Genomic DNA, 17,476 nt, shown 5'->3' with positions numbered 1-17,476 from the left:
CACACACATAGACGCACAAGATAAACATAAAAAGCGTTGTGCAATTTCACTTCCAAGAGATATACTCCGGTGCAACCGAACAAAGCGATTACTCAAGCTCTACACCTCAACGTAGTCACGGACGGACGTCAGCCACCCAGCCGAGAGAGGGAGTGAGAGGAGCTTACATGACAATCTCATTTGCGGCAGCTGACGCATTTGATTGATGTGCAGACACATTCGGTACTAAATTTCCTTCTCCCTGTTCCCCGGATTACGAGAGCTTCCGTTCCCTCCTCCGACAGCCATCGTCATCAGCGTCACTGGTATGATTGTGCTCCGGACACATGATTTGCGAATGCACCCTCCGCTGATGCTCCGGCAGTGGAGCGGGCGTGATATAGTGCGTCAGGAATTAAGCAACTTGATTTGGTCCTCAATTTAGTGCATGCATTGGGGTCATCCATCAATTCGAGCCCTCCGGGGTATGGGTGATGATGTTCTTGTTCCATTCAATCAGCTTTTGATTTTCTAATCTCCAACCATCGAACATTGGAGGAATTTTTTGGCTGTGTAGGATGTCGATAACACACACACACACACAGACAGAGGTTCAACATCATTGAACCGCTCTCAAACGTACAAAGCGTGTACATATTTTATGCAACACCACAGCACCCAACAGTCCGCAACTGGTTTTGTGAAGTGGGCGTTGGGAAATAAAGTTTACCCTGTGCGTTTCAGGTTTTCGTTTTTCGGAGGGGTAAATGTTGGCCACTGCTTAATTAGAAGAACGTTTTCATTGCTGGGAGGTTGTTTGTGAGAAATGAACGGTTTCAATTAGAGAAATGAAATGAGATACACAGTGGTGGTGGGTGTTGTTGGGGCGATTGGTTAGATGCAATTAATGAAATGAACGGAGCAAAGAATATCTTCTATTTGGGTGTTTTTTTTTATTTGGGTGGCAAAATTAATTGGCCAGCGAACACTGAACCAGTTTCGCATTGTATGCACTTATCGTATGCAAATGCGATGAAAATTTCAATTCCAGTAAATGAATCCACCAGAAGGACCATCTCCGCGAGCTTCTTCGCCGTCTCTGTATAAAGTGAAATGAATCCTTATTTGTGTGTCCGCGTACCAATTTTCCTTTACCCAAAACTTTAGATAGCGTAACTTCTTCCGCCTAGCGTCGGCGTGGCGCGTAAAGGAAATGCATTTCCAATGGTATGGAGTGGAGCGTGTCGGGTAAATCGGTTTCTATCTTGCAGTAACTTTTGCTTATGTTTGCAGCCCGTACTCCCAAAAGGCAGCTAGACGAACTCCCGGCTATTCCGGGCTGCTGGGCGAAAATGTAATCTTAGACAGATGTGTTTGCTTCACCAAAACCCGAGCGCACTGGGCGGCAACGATGCGGAGGCTAATGCTACTAATGCCCGGCGCGAACACCAGAGCAATATCCACCGTACTACAGTAAACAGCAACACGTCAACTTCAACTTTCCGCGGTGTGTTGTGCCGTTCGTTTGCGAAAATATTCACAAAATTTCTCAACCGCCTTCTCCGCTGCATCGCACTATAAATCTCATTTTGTTTAGTTTATTTATTTCCCCGGCGCGAGTGTCGCGCAGAAGATTTCCGGCGAAGGCTTTCGCTGCATAACGTACCGGGTTTAGAGTAAAAGTTATCGCGTACCGAAAACGAACCACATACGGCGTGAAAGTTGAGGGAGAATTCCTTATTCGTCGAGAATATCGTACCCTGCGGAAGAAAGTGCACAAGACAGGCATGTGTTTCACTGTCCGCATCTATTTTAACCGCCACGCTCAACAATATGTGAAACAATAGCGTGTGTGACGCTTGAATCCGTCCGCTCTCGTATCGGTGAAGTGGATGGAAGCGGATTTTGCATATTTTAGACGAGTGTGCCATCCTCCGATCGCAGGAAAAATGTTTTACAATGCAACGCTTGGTGTGATGCACTTATGAGTTGAAGATGGTCCCTCCCTGAGTCCCCGATGGTGGGGGTTGTATGGATATGGATTTCGCATGCACGACGAAGCATGCGGATTGTGTTTGCATTGTTTCCGTTTGAAGTTCCGTGACCAGATCTTGGAGGATGAACACTCTCGCTTCACTCACCGAAGACTAACAATTCTGCCTTGGCTGCGATGTCAGGCATCGTTCCTTTCCGTCCGAGAGGTCACCCGGGGTTTATGATGGGATTACATTTTTTTTTCTTGAGTCGCTTGACGCTACGAACTTCTTCAGAACTCTTGGGTGAATCGTTGTGTGGAAAATCAGAAGAAAAAGTGTTCCAAGTAGAACCTACTGAGCATACACAATCCAAGCGCAATCCAATCCATCAGATAGTATTCCGCTGGGGTTACAATATTGTGGCGATTTTGTAAGCTTTCCTCACCCGAGGGTCAGTAGAGCAGAGCAATACTCTTTTGTCACGAAGTCAGTTGCGAAGATTTTCTGGTTCGAATTTGTGTAAAAATTCGTTCAAAGCAGGGTTCAACAAGGAAAGGAGTTAACCATCTTTCTCTGTGTCATATTGGACATTGCTGAGCGGTCTATGGGGCAACTTTATTGGAACATCAGTGGCTGCGGGCAGAGTATATCGCAGCGAATCGAGAGAAATTGTTTATCAATCCTGCTTGTGTCATGCACCAGTTCCAATCATTTCACCATCAACGTTGCTGCATCGCGGATCAAACGAACCGCTACGAACGATGGATTTTTAATACATTGAGTCGAGTCGTGTTTGTGTATTATACCGGGTTTTCCCTTTCGTAATACGATAATACAATTTTGCAACCCCCCCCCCCCCCCCTCACACCGCTTTAACGCTCGTCCCGATGCGTCCTCGGACAGCGTACGATGATGCTAGGGCATAACGTAATTTCATAATACATTCCGATTGTCCTCCAGATCCTTTTCCAGCCTGACGCGCCTGTCGTTTCGTACTCGGTTTGGTCGGATGTACCCTTACCACGTCGATACAGCAGTGATTCGATGTGCCGGGCCCTCGTTTCGGCCTCCCGTAACGATATTAAGCGATCATGCATAAATTTCTGCTACCGCTGCGCTGCTACACTCTCATCCTGCCGGGGCTAATGGAAGGCGCAGCACAGCGAACGGGTTCTGCCGTGGAAAACGTGGTCGGAAAGCTGAAATGAAGGCGACCGGCGAGCGGTTCGATATGTTGCTTCAACGCTGGTAACTTTACTCCGCAGAACACTGTCGATGCGATGGAGGATGATGGAAGGCTGGATGGTTGGATTTTCTTTGCGTATGTTGTCGGCATCGTTTCCATCGCTTTACCGATCATCCCACTGTCACGGGCAAACAGGGACGAGGGCTCACTTATGTAAAAGATCACAGCAATCGGAATGTGAAATGGTACCCGTAACATCATGGGGTGACAGACAGGGCAGCAATGGGACGGGCACGACACGGCTGATGTCATAATTTCATACACCAATGTTCACCGAAGCGGCGAGCAAGTTCAATTGGAAATCCTACCCACACGACGAGAGCATTTGCATTGTACTGGCAACCGAAAACGAAAATCCATGGCAAAATTTCCAACGGTAGGTCATTGAACAATCATCGTTCACCGAAGAAACTTCATCTCAAGATCAACGACTTATCGAGATTTTCCTGCCTTTCTCGTCTTTCAAAATGATTGAATGTGCGTTTTTCTGCCCGTCTGCCCTGGCGTTACAGGACGAAGGAAGAAGGAAAACTGGTTACCCGGCATCGGAGTGACGTCCACTTTGCCCGGTTTTTTGTTCGGATGTGTTTGCCGTTCGATCTGGACGAGATAGAGCAGAAGCCCACCAACACCGAAAGGACCACGTGAAGAGGCGCTCTCTGTTCCCGTTCGCTCGCACGTCTTACATCCGGTAAGCACTTCGACACGTTCCGGCTCATGTGTGGTGCACGCGCTTCAACACGCCGCTCAATGAGCGGGAAACGATGAATTGGCAAAAATACAAAAACCCGAGCGTGATGCGAACGAACGCCCCGCCGGGTTAAGATGACACTCCACTTCTTGGCTCTGGAGAGCGTTTTGTCGATGAACCCTTTTTTTGCTGCTGCTGTTATGCCCCTCTCGCCTTCGGACGAAGCTGGAGTTTTCCATCGTTTCTTGGGGCTTTTTCTTTGCCTTCTCTTAACCATTTTGCTTTAGATTGGAATTGCGACTTCCAATAGAAAGAGGGGCTTTCAAACACTCAAAAAAAAAGGAAGCTGTTCCTTGAAGATACAGCCAGCACATAATTTGCGTACACACACTCGCATTGATGGTGTGTGTGGCGAACCGAAACGAAGTCATATCGAAATTGGAACGTGCCAAACAGCTTCATCGTAGGATTCGAATACGATTGTTACCGGCAAGGGTAACGAGTGATAGGCCGCCCATCCCGGCCCATCGGCAAATGGAAAGCAATCACCATTACCGCAAAACGTCACCCATGTTTTGTAATCATTACCGACCGCAATTCAATTAAATCGTTCATAAAATGGTTTTGGGAACTCTAATATGCAATCGATCCGGCACTGTGATGAGGAGGACCGTCGACTCGTGGGGTAGTGAATGGTTCGTGTGAGGTTTATTACAGAGATAGGAGACTTGTGACACATGCACACACACACGTGTAGGTCGTTTAATAATTCCAAAATTGATGGAGCGACGGTGGTTCACAATTGAATGGAATGATGCAGTTTGAATTATGGAGTAGAGCGAGCACAACATTTAGCTCATTTGGAATTAGGTATGCGAGATGCATACGCATACGAGCGAGGATCGGTTTTGAATGGGGAGAAGCGTTTGAAACGGGATAAAATTCAATTGGTACGTGAAGGCTTTCTTCGCCCTTTGGCTTTCTTGGAAAGATAAGCCTAATTGGATAGGGTTGAAACAACATACCGTTTTGGAGTCAGTGAACGCGAGATAAGGCAGGCACTGGCTTCGGATAGTGTCGATTACAGTGCAAAAAGCTAATTAGTAACCCATTTTGGGGCGGCTTTAATGGTTCCACTGAAGCTTCAGATACGTTGCAATTTCGGGATGGATAGAGATCGGAACAAAACAATACGGCATTAGATAGTCAATAGGCAGTTTAAAGCGTTCCTAAACGGTTGCACGGATTAGGCGGACAGAAAAGGAAGGAGAGAGAGAAAATGTCGGGCTTATCATCCTTAAAGATTCATTCCATTCCAGAGTCGTCTATAAGCCTCATAGGATACGCAGCTGAATGGGCATCCTTAGCTAGAAACCTCTTTTGTGGTATGAAACAACCTTCCTTTTCTTGGAAAAGCTATGCTTTTTTGACGATATTTTCTTGCGCGAAGCATTGCGGGAAATCAAAATCCACACTACCTAAAAGCGCTCGTCTACAAAGGACCGCCGCTACATCGACACGTGAAATTGATGAATCGGTTTTGAATCCTTCGCTGGGTTCGTGGAACATCTCGTCGCGCAAAAAGCATAGGCAGACTGGTACTTGGTGCCGGTAGCTGATATGACTTATTCTACCGCTTCTAGCAACACCTACAAAAGCACTCCATTTTACGATGTACACTAATTTGCATTGCATCCCAACCCTCTCATCCAGCGGCACATTTCGAGACAAATGTTTATTCCCATGCCGGAATGAATTTTCCCGGTTCGCCAACGTGCTCTGTCGTGGTGTGCCGTGTGTCAGGCGTACGGACGCGTACATGTCGCCGTATTATTCTACCATCTCGGTTATCGCGTTTCAAATTTAGCTCGCACGAGACTGCTTCTGCAGCTACGCACAATCGTTCCCGAGACGGGCGCTGTTCCGAGTACCGGGCCAAGCGTTCCCAGGCTGCTCCCATCAATCAATAAGGGAAAGTTATTTCAGCTTCGCAGAAATGCGATTTCCCTGCGGAAAGCTCACTCAGGTGAATTGATGTCCGCTGACGGATGCGACAAGGACCCGGGCGTAGTAGCATCAAATCCCTGCCTTCTTTCCCGTGGCAAAAAACCACCCCCGGGGGCTGTTTCCATTATAATGAAAAAAGTGTGCATGTGCCTATGAGATATCTCGCCTCCCGTTCGTGGTTAGAGGGAACGAGAGAGAGAGAGAGAGAGAGAGAGAGGGAGAGTGAGAGTGAGAGGGACCATAACAAAGAAAAGTCGCAGGTAGACATCACCAGACCAGACCAAACAAACCAGCAGAGCGCACTGGACGGCCACTTGTGCAAGCGTTTTCGGTGCGAGCGCTTTCCGGAAATCCGGGCGAAGGTAATTTAAATTTCACGCTTGTCAACTTTTCGATCATTCGCGTTATTTCCTTCCGGGCGCACCTACCTGTCCAGATAAACATTGTTTTCATACCGGCATTTTTTTCTGGTCTGTGTTGCTGATTCTTTTCAGACGCCTCTCAGCTCATAAAAACCTCGGCAGAAAGTTTTTTGCTTGTATCCCTGGAACGAAATCAAGGACTTACATCTATGGACGATGGCTTTGGAACGATACTACCGGAAGCGGATAGTGTCGTGGTGGGACGGGCTCGATGTTTGGCTAATGAATGTGCGCACACACGGTTTTTACCGGGCACACGGTGAAATGTTTCATTGCGGCTGAAGTACCTGTATGCGATGATGGTGCATCACCGGGTCGACGCGGATAAGGATGCTTGTCTCCGTGTTACGGTGATCCATCCGTGCGAACGGCTCCCTTACAGTCCAATGGGTGGTGTAGATACACACACACACACACGCACCTTACACGGTTACCGCGGTAGTGAAACCCCTTGGAAAACATTGTCCCATGTTCGAAAATATCGAAACAAGTGAAGCATACACTAAGCGCCGGAACGCTTCTCTTTTTTTCTCCCTCGGTCGCTAGTTTCCCTACCCTAACAAGCGTTCCAGCGTCATCGTGTTGGAAATGTTCACCGGCCCAATTTCGTTGGACTTCCATCCGGCTGTGCTCGTTGGAGCAATGCTGCAGTTAGGTGCAGTTAGAGCACAACGTTCAAAAATCCGTGTGTCGTGTGTACGTCGCGAATCGATCGATTGATGATCGTACAGTGTTCGCGGATCCTGCAGAACCCGGGTACGCTTGAACCGTCGTCACTAGGCACACCGTCATCACCGCTGCGTTTGATTATCAAATTTTGCGGTGAACAATTTTTCATTAAATGTTATGTCCCGGCTAAACGGAACGAGTACCAGTGCCGATTCGGCGTTGTCATGTGTCGCCGTGGCACTAAGCTCGCTTTTCTCGATAGGAGCCGGGAGAAGGCGCCATAGTGTGTCTGCGTTTTTGCTGTCTAGCAGGAACGGTGCTGAAGCCATGTCGTTTGAATAAATGTTCTTCCAGCTACATTGGCTGCAGGTAAATGATTAATGAGCAACAGCATAGGGGACGGTCCGTTGCAGTGCCGTCGTCGACGTCGATGTTGCATGTGCACAATGTTTTAAGCTTGTCAAAGTAGCGCTTTTTCTTTGACTAAATGGGGAAATGATTCCCGGAAATGGTTACTGTTACAACTGCTTGGGACTGTATAACATAATATGAATTGTTTTTTTTGCGATGAACAGATTTATTTTCTGCATGAGAATTGAGTTTGTCAGATGGCAAATGGTTTGAGTGAGCACAGAAGTTTCCCGATTTTTGAGGGAGCACAACGCCATTTTAGGTTAGAATGTCTGATCCCATGTTCACGTGATTTGTTCAGCAATGTATGGAGAATTCTTGGTCGAAGAGGAGATACTTGTGCTCAAGCGATGAGAAAAGGTTTTGGTCCAAGATTTATAAAATTTCTGTCTTCAGGCTTTTATAAACTTCAAAAAATGCTATTAACACTAGAACTAATACTAGAACTAGAGTTGAGAAACTCGAACACAACTGTTAAAAGGCTCGATAAACGAGTTGTCAATGCCTCTTTCACGTAATGTAAATGATGCCGAACAACCAATTCTTGTTTTTTCGTGGTACTTTGAACACTCTAAGCCCTTTGATCTTCTTCGCTTTATGAAACTTACCTTCTCCAGTCGATTGTGTGCCATTTCGCGGTGTAGTACGGACGCCGACCGAATCCTTGCCAGCTCATCCTTCAGCTCGTGCACCTCGCCCTGTAACCGCTTGACGGTGTCCCGTTCCTCCTGCAGCGCACTCACACTGACCGCCATCGCCTGGATGCTTTTGGCTGCATTGTGTACCTCTTCCCGTACCAGCCCTTGCTCGGAGGCAGCCTGCGCGACACCGAACTCAACCTTCGCAATTTCGCGTCTCATATCCGGTACCGTCTTCTCGAACTTGCCCTGTATCGCTTCCACATCCTCGAGCAGTTCGAGCATTGAACCGTGCAGCTTATCGAGGCCCGCGATCTGTCGGCTTACATTGAAGCTAGCGCTTGCCAGACGGCGCTGTTCGATTTCGACGCTACGCAACCGATCGGCCAGCCGGTGGCCGTGCAGCTCGCTCAGTTGTCGCTTCATAACGCTTTGCTTCACCTCGAGCTCGTGCAGCTGCTGCCGTATGAAGCGCTGATGGCGCATCCGATGGTCCGCTTCCGGTTCGACGAAATCGATCGTGTGGGGTAGGATCGATTTATCTTGCTGGGCAGTGGTGCCATCCTGTGGAGAAGGAGGAAAATTTATTAGTGATCAGAAGATACGCATCTTGATTGGGAAAACGCTTTAAAATGTGTTGAAGCTGCCAACCACTCCCAATCCCGGAAGATAAACGGACCCGTATGGGTGTGCGAAACAGATTAAATTTATTCGTCTTTACGCCACGCAAATAACTAATTCAGCTGTATCCTCCGGCTGTCCCGAAACCGATTGCCGATGCGGATCGAGACCATTTTTCCCTTACCGCGCTTTGGATGTGAGGATGCTTTTTTCCCAAATTTACAACTACCAACCAGCTCGCCTCGACCCATTAGAGGAACGAACCGATCGCTTTTTTGCTGGGTGAACTGGCCTGAATTAATAATTAACATTCCGTGCACCCAAAATGCGCAACCGTTGATCACGTCCGTACCGCACGGGGGGTTGCGTACAGCGCAAATGGCGTTTCTGGGTCGAAGGGTTTCGTCTGGCTGTGTGTTTCCCTCTCCTTCCTTTCCCGCTAAACCTCTTAGAATATATATACACCCAAAACGAAATGGGGTGAAGTTTTTTTCTCGAATTTCCAAAATCACTGTGAGCAAGTGTGGCCGAATAGGATAGTGATCCCGATAGGAGGGTAGTTGGTTTCGATCATTGGTTGGGCAGGACTGTTGCCGACGGGCCTTAACCCCCCCGAACAGCAAAACATACCGAACGTTTTGGAATTGAATTTATAATAAACCCCCTTCAGTGCACACGAGTACACGCGGGCTTCGAGAGTCTTGGTCCGGACGACTCGCAAGGCTGAAAGGTGGGCAGCAATAACATTTGGAAGAAATGGTTCGTTTTATTATTCAGTAGGTTTTGACCTTTCGAACACCCGCACCCCGATCACGTGCGGCGCATCCACACTCCACAAAATGCGTGCTTGTGGAGCGGATTACTGCCGGCTGGTGGAAACACCGAAAACATGACGGCAACATTCATTTCGACTCACTGTTAGCCATTGCCATCGTTTACCTAGACGGTTCGGTTTCTACGGCTCAGCGGGGGGTATGAAGTTGTAAAATGGCGTCCAACTGCCTTTTTTACGCCTAGCTCGTTTGATGTTGTAAGTATGGGGTCGGTATTACTAGTTCGTGGAACTAAATTTATACAATTAAAGGCTATTCTGTTTTTACCTTTTTAGGTCACCACACACACACACACACACACACACACACACACACACACACACACACACACACACACACACACACCTAGTCCAGCAGTTTGGGCGTAGTCCTTCCCGAGTCAAGGCGCGGTGATGATGCTAATACACGTGGAGCAAGTTTTTGGCCCATGTAATAAATATACTTCAAGCCCCCGTCCAGGCGAAGGCATCGTATTCCCTAATGATGCAACACACAAAAACATCCGGCCTCAAGTACGGCCCTTCCAAAGCGCGGGCCTACAACTTCCGGTACTTCCGGAGGGCGTGCGAAAGGAGGCTGAATGCTGTTACTAGATGCTGCTAGATGAAACTTCATCTCCAATAAGCCATTCTGAACGGGATCCGTTCCCACCATCAATGTAACATTGCCACAATTTTGGCAAAGCTTTAGGCCAAACGCCAAAGGATCACAAGCACGAGTGGAACGGAGGCTGGAACGTAACACCCATTCGGATGGGAACCTCTGGCGCGCGTTTATCATATCGCTTTCCCGGCACGGGTCGGTGTGTATCCCTGGTGTAAAATAAACATTTCACCCTGCCAGAAGCAGTGGCAGTGGCGCAAGTATCAAATTATGTACGTAATTAAGGGAAAATGGTACCGTACCGTCTCACTCACACGCAAACACTTCTCCGATTCCGATAGCAGCCCGGAGGTTGATGGGGATGAAAGTGTGATCTGTTTTGTACCAGAGTGTGTGTGTGTGTGCGCGCGCGTCTGGAGTAACGTATAGTGTGCGTAAATGCGCTTTTCCGAATGCGGCAGTTCCAGGAAATGGAAAACTTTGCGGTTTGATCGGGCCAGCCGGCAAAGGGGCAGACACAAAGATAGCATCATGGTTCGAGTATTCAATCAACTTAATTAACCACAAATAATGATTCGGCTCGCAACAGCATACCGCCTGCACGGTACACACGAAACGAAACCATTTCCCAGGAAAAAGGGGGAAGGAACAATTACTGTAATCGGATTGTTTGATGGTGGTGCAAACGATTTCGTGCGGCGATGGCCGTCGACAGTAGCACGTGCACGTTTGATTGGCCAAATCAAGCAGACAGCCCGTTGACTCGATTTTTCGGCGAAGTGAAAAATGAGCAGACAAAGTTTAGCTTCCGAGCGAAAGTTCAAACGCTGGTGTCAAACACAACGTGACGTGTAGTGTGTGGTGTGTGTCGAGGGCCAAGTGGATATCAACCGTCGTTGCCTTCTCCGCACTCAATTTCCCGTAAAATCCAATTCCATTGGAAAAACCACTCGAATGTAAAAGTGGAGTTTTGGGGCCAGATGGACAGGTCGAGCATTGGCTTTGGGCATTCAAGAAAATAGTTGATACGATTTTTGTTTTGCTTTTATACGGCATAATATTCGCAGAAGTGGGGAGGACCAAAAGTTATTGAACGTATTGGAAACTATTTGGACCCAACTCGAGTTTTGGTCAAGAAGGGTTTGGTGAGTGTTTCGCTGAAGCACAACATGATAAGCTCATCTTGACCAGAAGACCATCTTGAGAGCGGATGATTTATAAGCAGATCAGGCGTTGAACGGGTTGTTAGGCATCAACCGGACCCAACAGCCGTACCGGACATCGAAGAATACTAATTTAAAACTTTGGTCGCAATTGGTGCTACCAGCGCAACGAAATGAGATTTGTTCGGGACGTTCAGGTCGGATGACCGCGTCGGTAGGACACGTACCGGAAATACATCTTCCCGCATGAGCGTTAAACGGGTTTCTCGGAGCAGGTATAATGGAAAAGCTGTGTGACAACAAACAGGAGGGGGAAGGGGTAAGCAGAAAAACGTACCTAGCCAACGAGCACGAAAAAGCACGATTTCTTATACTACTGTAGAAACAAAACGGAAACGAGATTCTGTAATGAAAACGTTCACGTAGCTACTTTGCCGCGCCCGTGTACTGCAAATGAGTTTCTCGGCCCATCGCTTCGTACGCTGGAGGTTCTTCCAAATGGGGTTTCCCCGTTCGTTTGCCGACCCTAAGAAAGATTAAGTATATGGCCTTTTCTTGTTTTTTTTTTTGCTGCTGCTGCACCATTACCGGGCTGGAGCGTTTCTCGCCGACTTGCCCAGGAAAATGAGGAAGTAAAACATATTGAGCATAGCGAAGGAAGAAAAGAAAAACGGTGGTCCCGGGCGTTGTGTTTTTTTCCGCTCCCCGATTTTCCATTCCAATTTTTTACGTGTCTAATGTGTGCTGTTTGCACACCGGGAAAGTGCAACTGTGGCCTGTGCACCGGTCGTTACAGTGTTGCCAAGTGTCCCATCTTAGAGCAGAGCGAGAGAGAGAGAAAGAGAAACAGAAAAAAGGGAAGCCGAACGGATGTATATGTGGGTACAATAATTGAACCCCCGTTTGCCCTTTAATTTTTAAACGTTGGGCTAGGAAAAAGGGGAAAAAAGCGGGACAAACATAGGCCACAGACCAAGCCAGGTAAAGATAGTGAAACACAGCTAGCACAGGAGCGCTGTTTCGGGGGACGGGCGTGTAAAACAAAGCGGTGAGAAAAATCCTTTCACCTCACAGGACACACACACACACACAGACACCAAAAAAAAAAGGCCAAAAGGAACCGTGTGGCATGTGAATGGTGTTTTGCCAAGCGAACCGGAACGCTGCCGCACACCATGACCGACCGACCCGGTAGTGGGCGGCTTTTGTGTGAAGCAGATTTTTGCGGTTTTTCTGCACGATGAAGCCCGGATGCGTCCTAACGAGGTTGAAAATTAGGATGTAAGCTTGCACGGGATGCTGCGCGAGCTTTCCTCACCGCTGCACAATACACAATCAGCAAATGTGTGGATTCCCTGCTTCATTTTCACCCATCCCACCTTTAAGTGGGGTGAGGACAAACTTTCACCTCCGTGTGTTGTGATGTGCTTGGTTGCCGAGGAGCGAAAATGGAGTGTTGGCTGGTTGGTTTTATGCGTTTGCAGTTGGTCGGTGTGTGGTAAGGATGCGCTTGTTTTTGTGTGCAATGTAGATATACATATTTTCACATTTTCGTTTGGTGCTGAAGCAGCCGAAAGAGAGAGAGAAAGAGACCTTTTCGAGGAGCTTTTTCTGCTGCGAGTTTGCGGGGTGTTCAAGCAAAGAAGTTACAAAGCGCGTGTATTTGCATGTAGAACTGCTAGCTAGGTGGTGTGAAAATTACAGCTCTTTTTTGTAGTAAAAACTAACTTTTGCTGCCAGCGTGCGTTAAGAGCAAAGGGGCAAAAGTATGAAACTGGGATTAATCTTCTAGGAGCGGATAAAAAGCGGATTTATCGCAAGGGGCAACGATTGCCTTTTTCGAAACTGAGGGAGGGGTTTTCTAAACCCGGTTTTCTCGATTCCTGTAGGATTAATTCACTTTTCGAGCACCGGAAAAGTGAGGTAAAAGTTTTAAATTGAATCGTTTCACTGCAAACACCACCAACACACCTGGACATATTAATTTATCGTTGTGCCGAAATGGATTGCTGTTAGCAAACTCATCCAGAAACGGCTCCGAAATCATACATTTCACACGCACGTGTAAATGATGATGACAAACGGTGGTGGTTTTCCACCTTTTTTCCCTTTACGTCGCACACCGGTGAGAATTTATCATCATTACGGATGCTTTCGGGCTGGGTGTGTATGTGCATGACGCAGCCAGTTTGTACCGGACGCGTACCAGGCGCCTCCATCGGCTGCAGTCTGAGTTGCACGGGTTGCAGCACACGAAATTGAACACATTTTTTCCTGGTTTTTTTAGTTTCTTTTTCATCGCCGTCGTTCCGAGTGCGGTTGTACCACGGTATGGGATAATGAAATTAAAACAAATCGCTTAAATTGCACTTTTCAGGTGAATAAACAAATCTGAGCGTTTGGGGTTTGTTCCCGAAAATAACCAACTCTATACATCACGATCACACGAGATGCTCAACCCCAGTGCTGTCCAATTCCAGATTGGTTGGGAGATGTGTGTGTGTGTGTGTTTGGGCGGAAAGCGGAGTGGGTGTGAAATGGGTCGTGCTTTTCAGCATGGGCACTCAATAATCGGTTCACGGTCGGAAAAACATTCAAACGATTCCGGGGTTTTTTTCGCGATTCCCGTGGAGAGTGAAGCGGGTTCCACGGGCGCGCGAGTGTGTGTGCCGGTTGTGCAAGAAACTTAATTAAAAATGCAAATAAAAATGTGCACGTACGCTACCGTGCAATGGGGATGGTACGTGAAAGAAGCGAAAGGAACAGAGTGCTCAGGACACAAGCTGCTCACTCGTTCGATTCTTCGTAGTACCAAAAAAAAAACGAGGTTAGGTAAAGCACGAAAAAATCACAGAAAATAGTACACCCAATATGAAGTTTAGCGTGAAACGGAACGGGTTCGATGTTCGGTTTAGGAGAAGAGGAAAAAAAATGTTGGAGGAATTCGTGCCTACGACCTGTTGTTTCAGGGGTTTTGTTGATGTTGCAGCTAGATTGTTGATGATGAGCTGCGAGCTTTTTGTGTGTGTGTGTGCGCCTGTGTCTGTGCTGGTTTCATGTGTTGATTTCAAAAGCCAGAAGAATTTCATTTTGTTCGAACTGCGTGTTACGTATCTCGCGTGCGCGCGGCTAACGATGATTTGAAACTGTTGAACCATAGCGCATAGTTTTGTGTGATTGTTTGTTCTATTCGTTTTTAGCTAAAATAACATCTGAGTTCCTTTTTTTGTTGCATCTTTTGTTGGATGCGAAATGCAAGCTTTGAACTTTGCTTCCAATTAATCGATGAAATAAATGATTGCTCATGGGTAAAGTTACACATTTCTAAACGATATGTTGAATGGCTTTTGGATTTTTTCTCTCCCCATTTTTAATCGAAAGTCTTTCAACAAAGTTTCATTTATCTAGCATAAATTTGATTTATAAATCTAAAAAATAATGCACAATCTCTCTTCTTTATTTCCATCAATGTGAATTAATTTTCCCTTAAATTGCCTTGCAATCTTTTTACTTATGAATATAAAAAAACTCGACTTCATCTCCCTTACTCGGCATTACTCGGAGCTAAAAAAGCACTGAAATGAGATTTTTGTCACTATTGATGTGCCATGAAGGAAACGCTTTTCATTTTTCCCCTGAAGCTTGTCCATTACACCAAAGCAAGAAAGTGCATAAAGCTAGCAAAAACAGCCTGCATCATGTGCACCTTTCGCACAACGGTTTTCCGTTCCGATCGCAAGCAAAAGGGTTCACCCGGATTATCCCCGAATGAAGCACTACTCGGTTCGTAACGTTGTTTGGTTTGGATTACGGGTCATGCTTTCGGTGGAGACGCGTGCCGGTGCACTACCAAGCGAGATGCCTTTGAAGTTGGGCTTTGTGTTTTGTGGGGTTCCGTACTCGAGTGATTCCTCCTAGCATGTATGCACACGGTGTCTCGTGTAAATGACACCAACAAAAACAACAAAAAATACAAAACGGTCAATCGAGACGGAGCCTGGGAAGAGATCCCGTAGCAGATGACATAGAAATTGTCGCCCACTTTGTTGAACCCACTTGGGAGTATGCGGTGTGCTTTTTGATGTAAACGATCGTATGTATGGTCACGGTACCAAGTTTAACCTTTTGCCATGCAATATATGATTTGAAAGCTTTCCACTTTGAACGATACTTTAAAGCGAGCTAGTATTAAAGTGTGCCTCCGCTGTGTAAAAAGCCTTTGATTCTAGTAAATCATGTTAAAAACTAAAACTGCAAAGTTTTTCGATCAATTTAAACTTGTCAAACACACCCCCTACAAAAGGGTTAAAAGATGCAGCATTACCCCAAGGACACATCATCATCATCCCTTGTGTACACCCAGTATTTCGCATCTTGCAACATATAAGTACATAAAGCTTACACGAGAACGTGTACCGAAGGTGAATGAAAAGCGATCAAAATATCCCCATAGAAAATGACACCCAACTGTACGTTTCCCTACATTAGCCAGACTCGCCCTCGAGCGTACGTTGTTGTAATGGTCTCGTATTTCCCAGGTGGTGGTCTCTCCAAAGAAAGGAGCCAACCCATTAAGCATATCCTTACGGAGGGGGATGGTAGTATCCGGCCACCCAAAGGGTTAAAAGCGTACGTATTGAATATTTTATCAAGGCTGCAGCAGAGATTTATTTGCTTGCACGATCGTTGCAGCTACTAATCGGTTGCTGTTGCTTCAATGTTTACATTACGGTGCTTATGTTTAACTCACGTCGTCATGTACGTTCGCTCACTCACTCTCAGAGGAGGAGAGACCCACGGTGGGGTATGGTTTCAATTTGTGAAGTGGAAAATTGCAGACAACATGCCAAAGGAAAACCAAGACACCGTGAGGTGTCAATTGCAATGTGCAGACATGCCTTTGGACATGTGAGATAGAATGGCTGCCCAATGGAGAACCCAATTTTGTATGTGTGTGTGTGAGAGAGAAGTGAAGCTGGTTGTGTGTGTGTCTGTGTAAAACTGTTCGAATGTCCAGCTTATCACGTCAATCTAAGCAGGTTGTGTGCATGCAATGTGCCCGCTCTGTATCATAACACAAGACGCTCTTCATGGTAACTATCAGAAAGTATATTGACACAGTACGTTCAGAACGATTGCTTACACACATTTACCATCCTAAAGCGGCCGGGAAAAACTAATCATAAAAACGTAAATAGAGCATGCGAAGCTTCCATACACACTAGCCCTGTTGTTGAACGCCTTCGCCCAACGTGACTGAAGATATTGAAATGCAGGAACGGTTAACACTGAATGGAAGATTGCACATTGCCACTAATAGATGAATATTGACAGGCGGCAGAGCTTCGGGAACGTTTCCTGTGCTTGTCGTAGTTGTTGTTGCAGGGTACTTTCAACTTTTCCCAGCAAAGCCCGGTCTTGCTTTTCTTCTTCCAGTTACTACCTTCAAGCACTTTAGAACAAATTTTCTTATCGATGAAAAGAATGGAAGCGAAGAGAGCGAAGAAAAAGAAGTATAATATAGTTACGGCTACAACAAAATGGAAAAACTGCCCGATGCAAGTGTGCAGTTGTCTCTCCCCGTCAGCGACAGGAAAAGCGAACGAGATCCATCGCGTTTGGTGCATCGTCCTCCCGGTTCCGCAGCGTTAGAATGCTTGGCAAGTATGCAAAATTGAAGAAAATGTAATCGAAAAAGAAAACGAGCTTTTGTTGTGAGTCAGGAGAAAAAAAAAACATACAAAATCAACGACACAAACATAAACATACACACGGCTACAAACGGGGTGGGGATGGAAAAAACCCGGGTGTGAGACGGACGCGAGACCCGTCTGGATGATCCGGAAATTCAATTTGAAAGTTTTCCGGAGGACCCAGCGTTTCATTTTCTCGGTCGCTTTTCCGTTCCCGTTCTCACTCAACCCCATTGGAAGTGGCGCACGATGGCGGTGGCGTACCGTTCCATTAGAGTTTTTTTTTCTGGCTCCCTCCGTTTCCAACCCACTTGGTCGCGCTATGCATTCATAGTACCCGATGGTGCATTTTCCCCTTACTTTTTAGGCTGTGCTGTGTGCTTTTTTTTTGCTGGGCCACCCGTTAGCTTTCGTTTTATTTCGTTCGCTCTGGTGGAAAAGCCGAACGAGAGACAGATTGACCTGGGAGTTTAGCCAAAAGTCTCGCAAAACGCAAGAAGGCGGTGCAGCGAAGGAACGAAAAT

The 17,476-nt window shown here is 46.7% G+C and overlaps 2 protein-coding genes across 3 annotated transcripts in view; one reads left to right on the top strand and one right to left on the bottom strand.

Annotated features, from left to right (window-relative positions):
• Positions 1-17,476, top strand: part of LOC118514196 (breast cancer type 2 susceptibility protein homolog) — a 76,879-nt gene that overhangs the window by 1,920 nt on the left and 57,483 nt on the right. The window lies entirely within an intron of this gene.
• Positions 1-17,476, bottom strand: part of LOC118514197 (protein scabrous) — a 60,850-nt gene that overhangs the window by 6,344 nt on the left and 37,030 nt on the right. For both annotated transcript variants that reach the window (XM_036060885.1, XM_036060886.1), the window contains exon 4: positions 8,010-8,603. In XM_036060885.1, coding sequence (XP_035916778.1) covers positions 8,010-8,603 — 594 coding nt within the window. The remainder of the gene's footprint in view (positions 1-8,009; positions 8,604-17,476) is intronic.

This window comes from Anopheles stephensi, chromosome 3 (assembly GCF_013141755.1).
Source record: "Anopheles stephensi strain Indian chromosome 3, UCI_ANSTEP_V1.0, whole genome shotgun sequence".
Taxonomy (NCBI): domain Eukaryota; kingdom Metazoa; phylum Arthropoda; class Insecta; order Diptera; family Culicidae; genus Anopheles; species Anopheles stephensi.
Note: the sequence above shows the minus strand (reverse complement) of the source record. Positions and strands in the feature narration are given on the sequence as shown.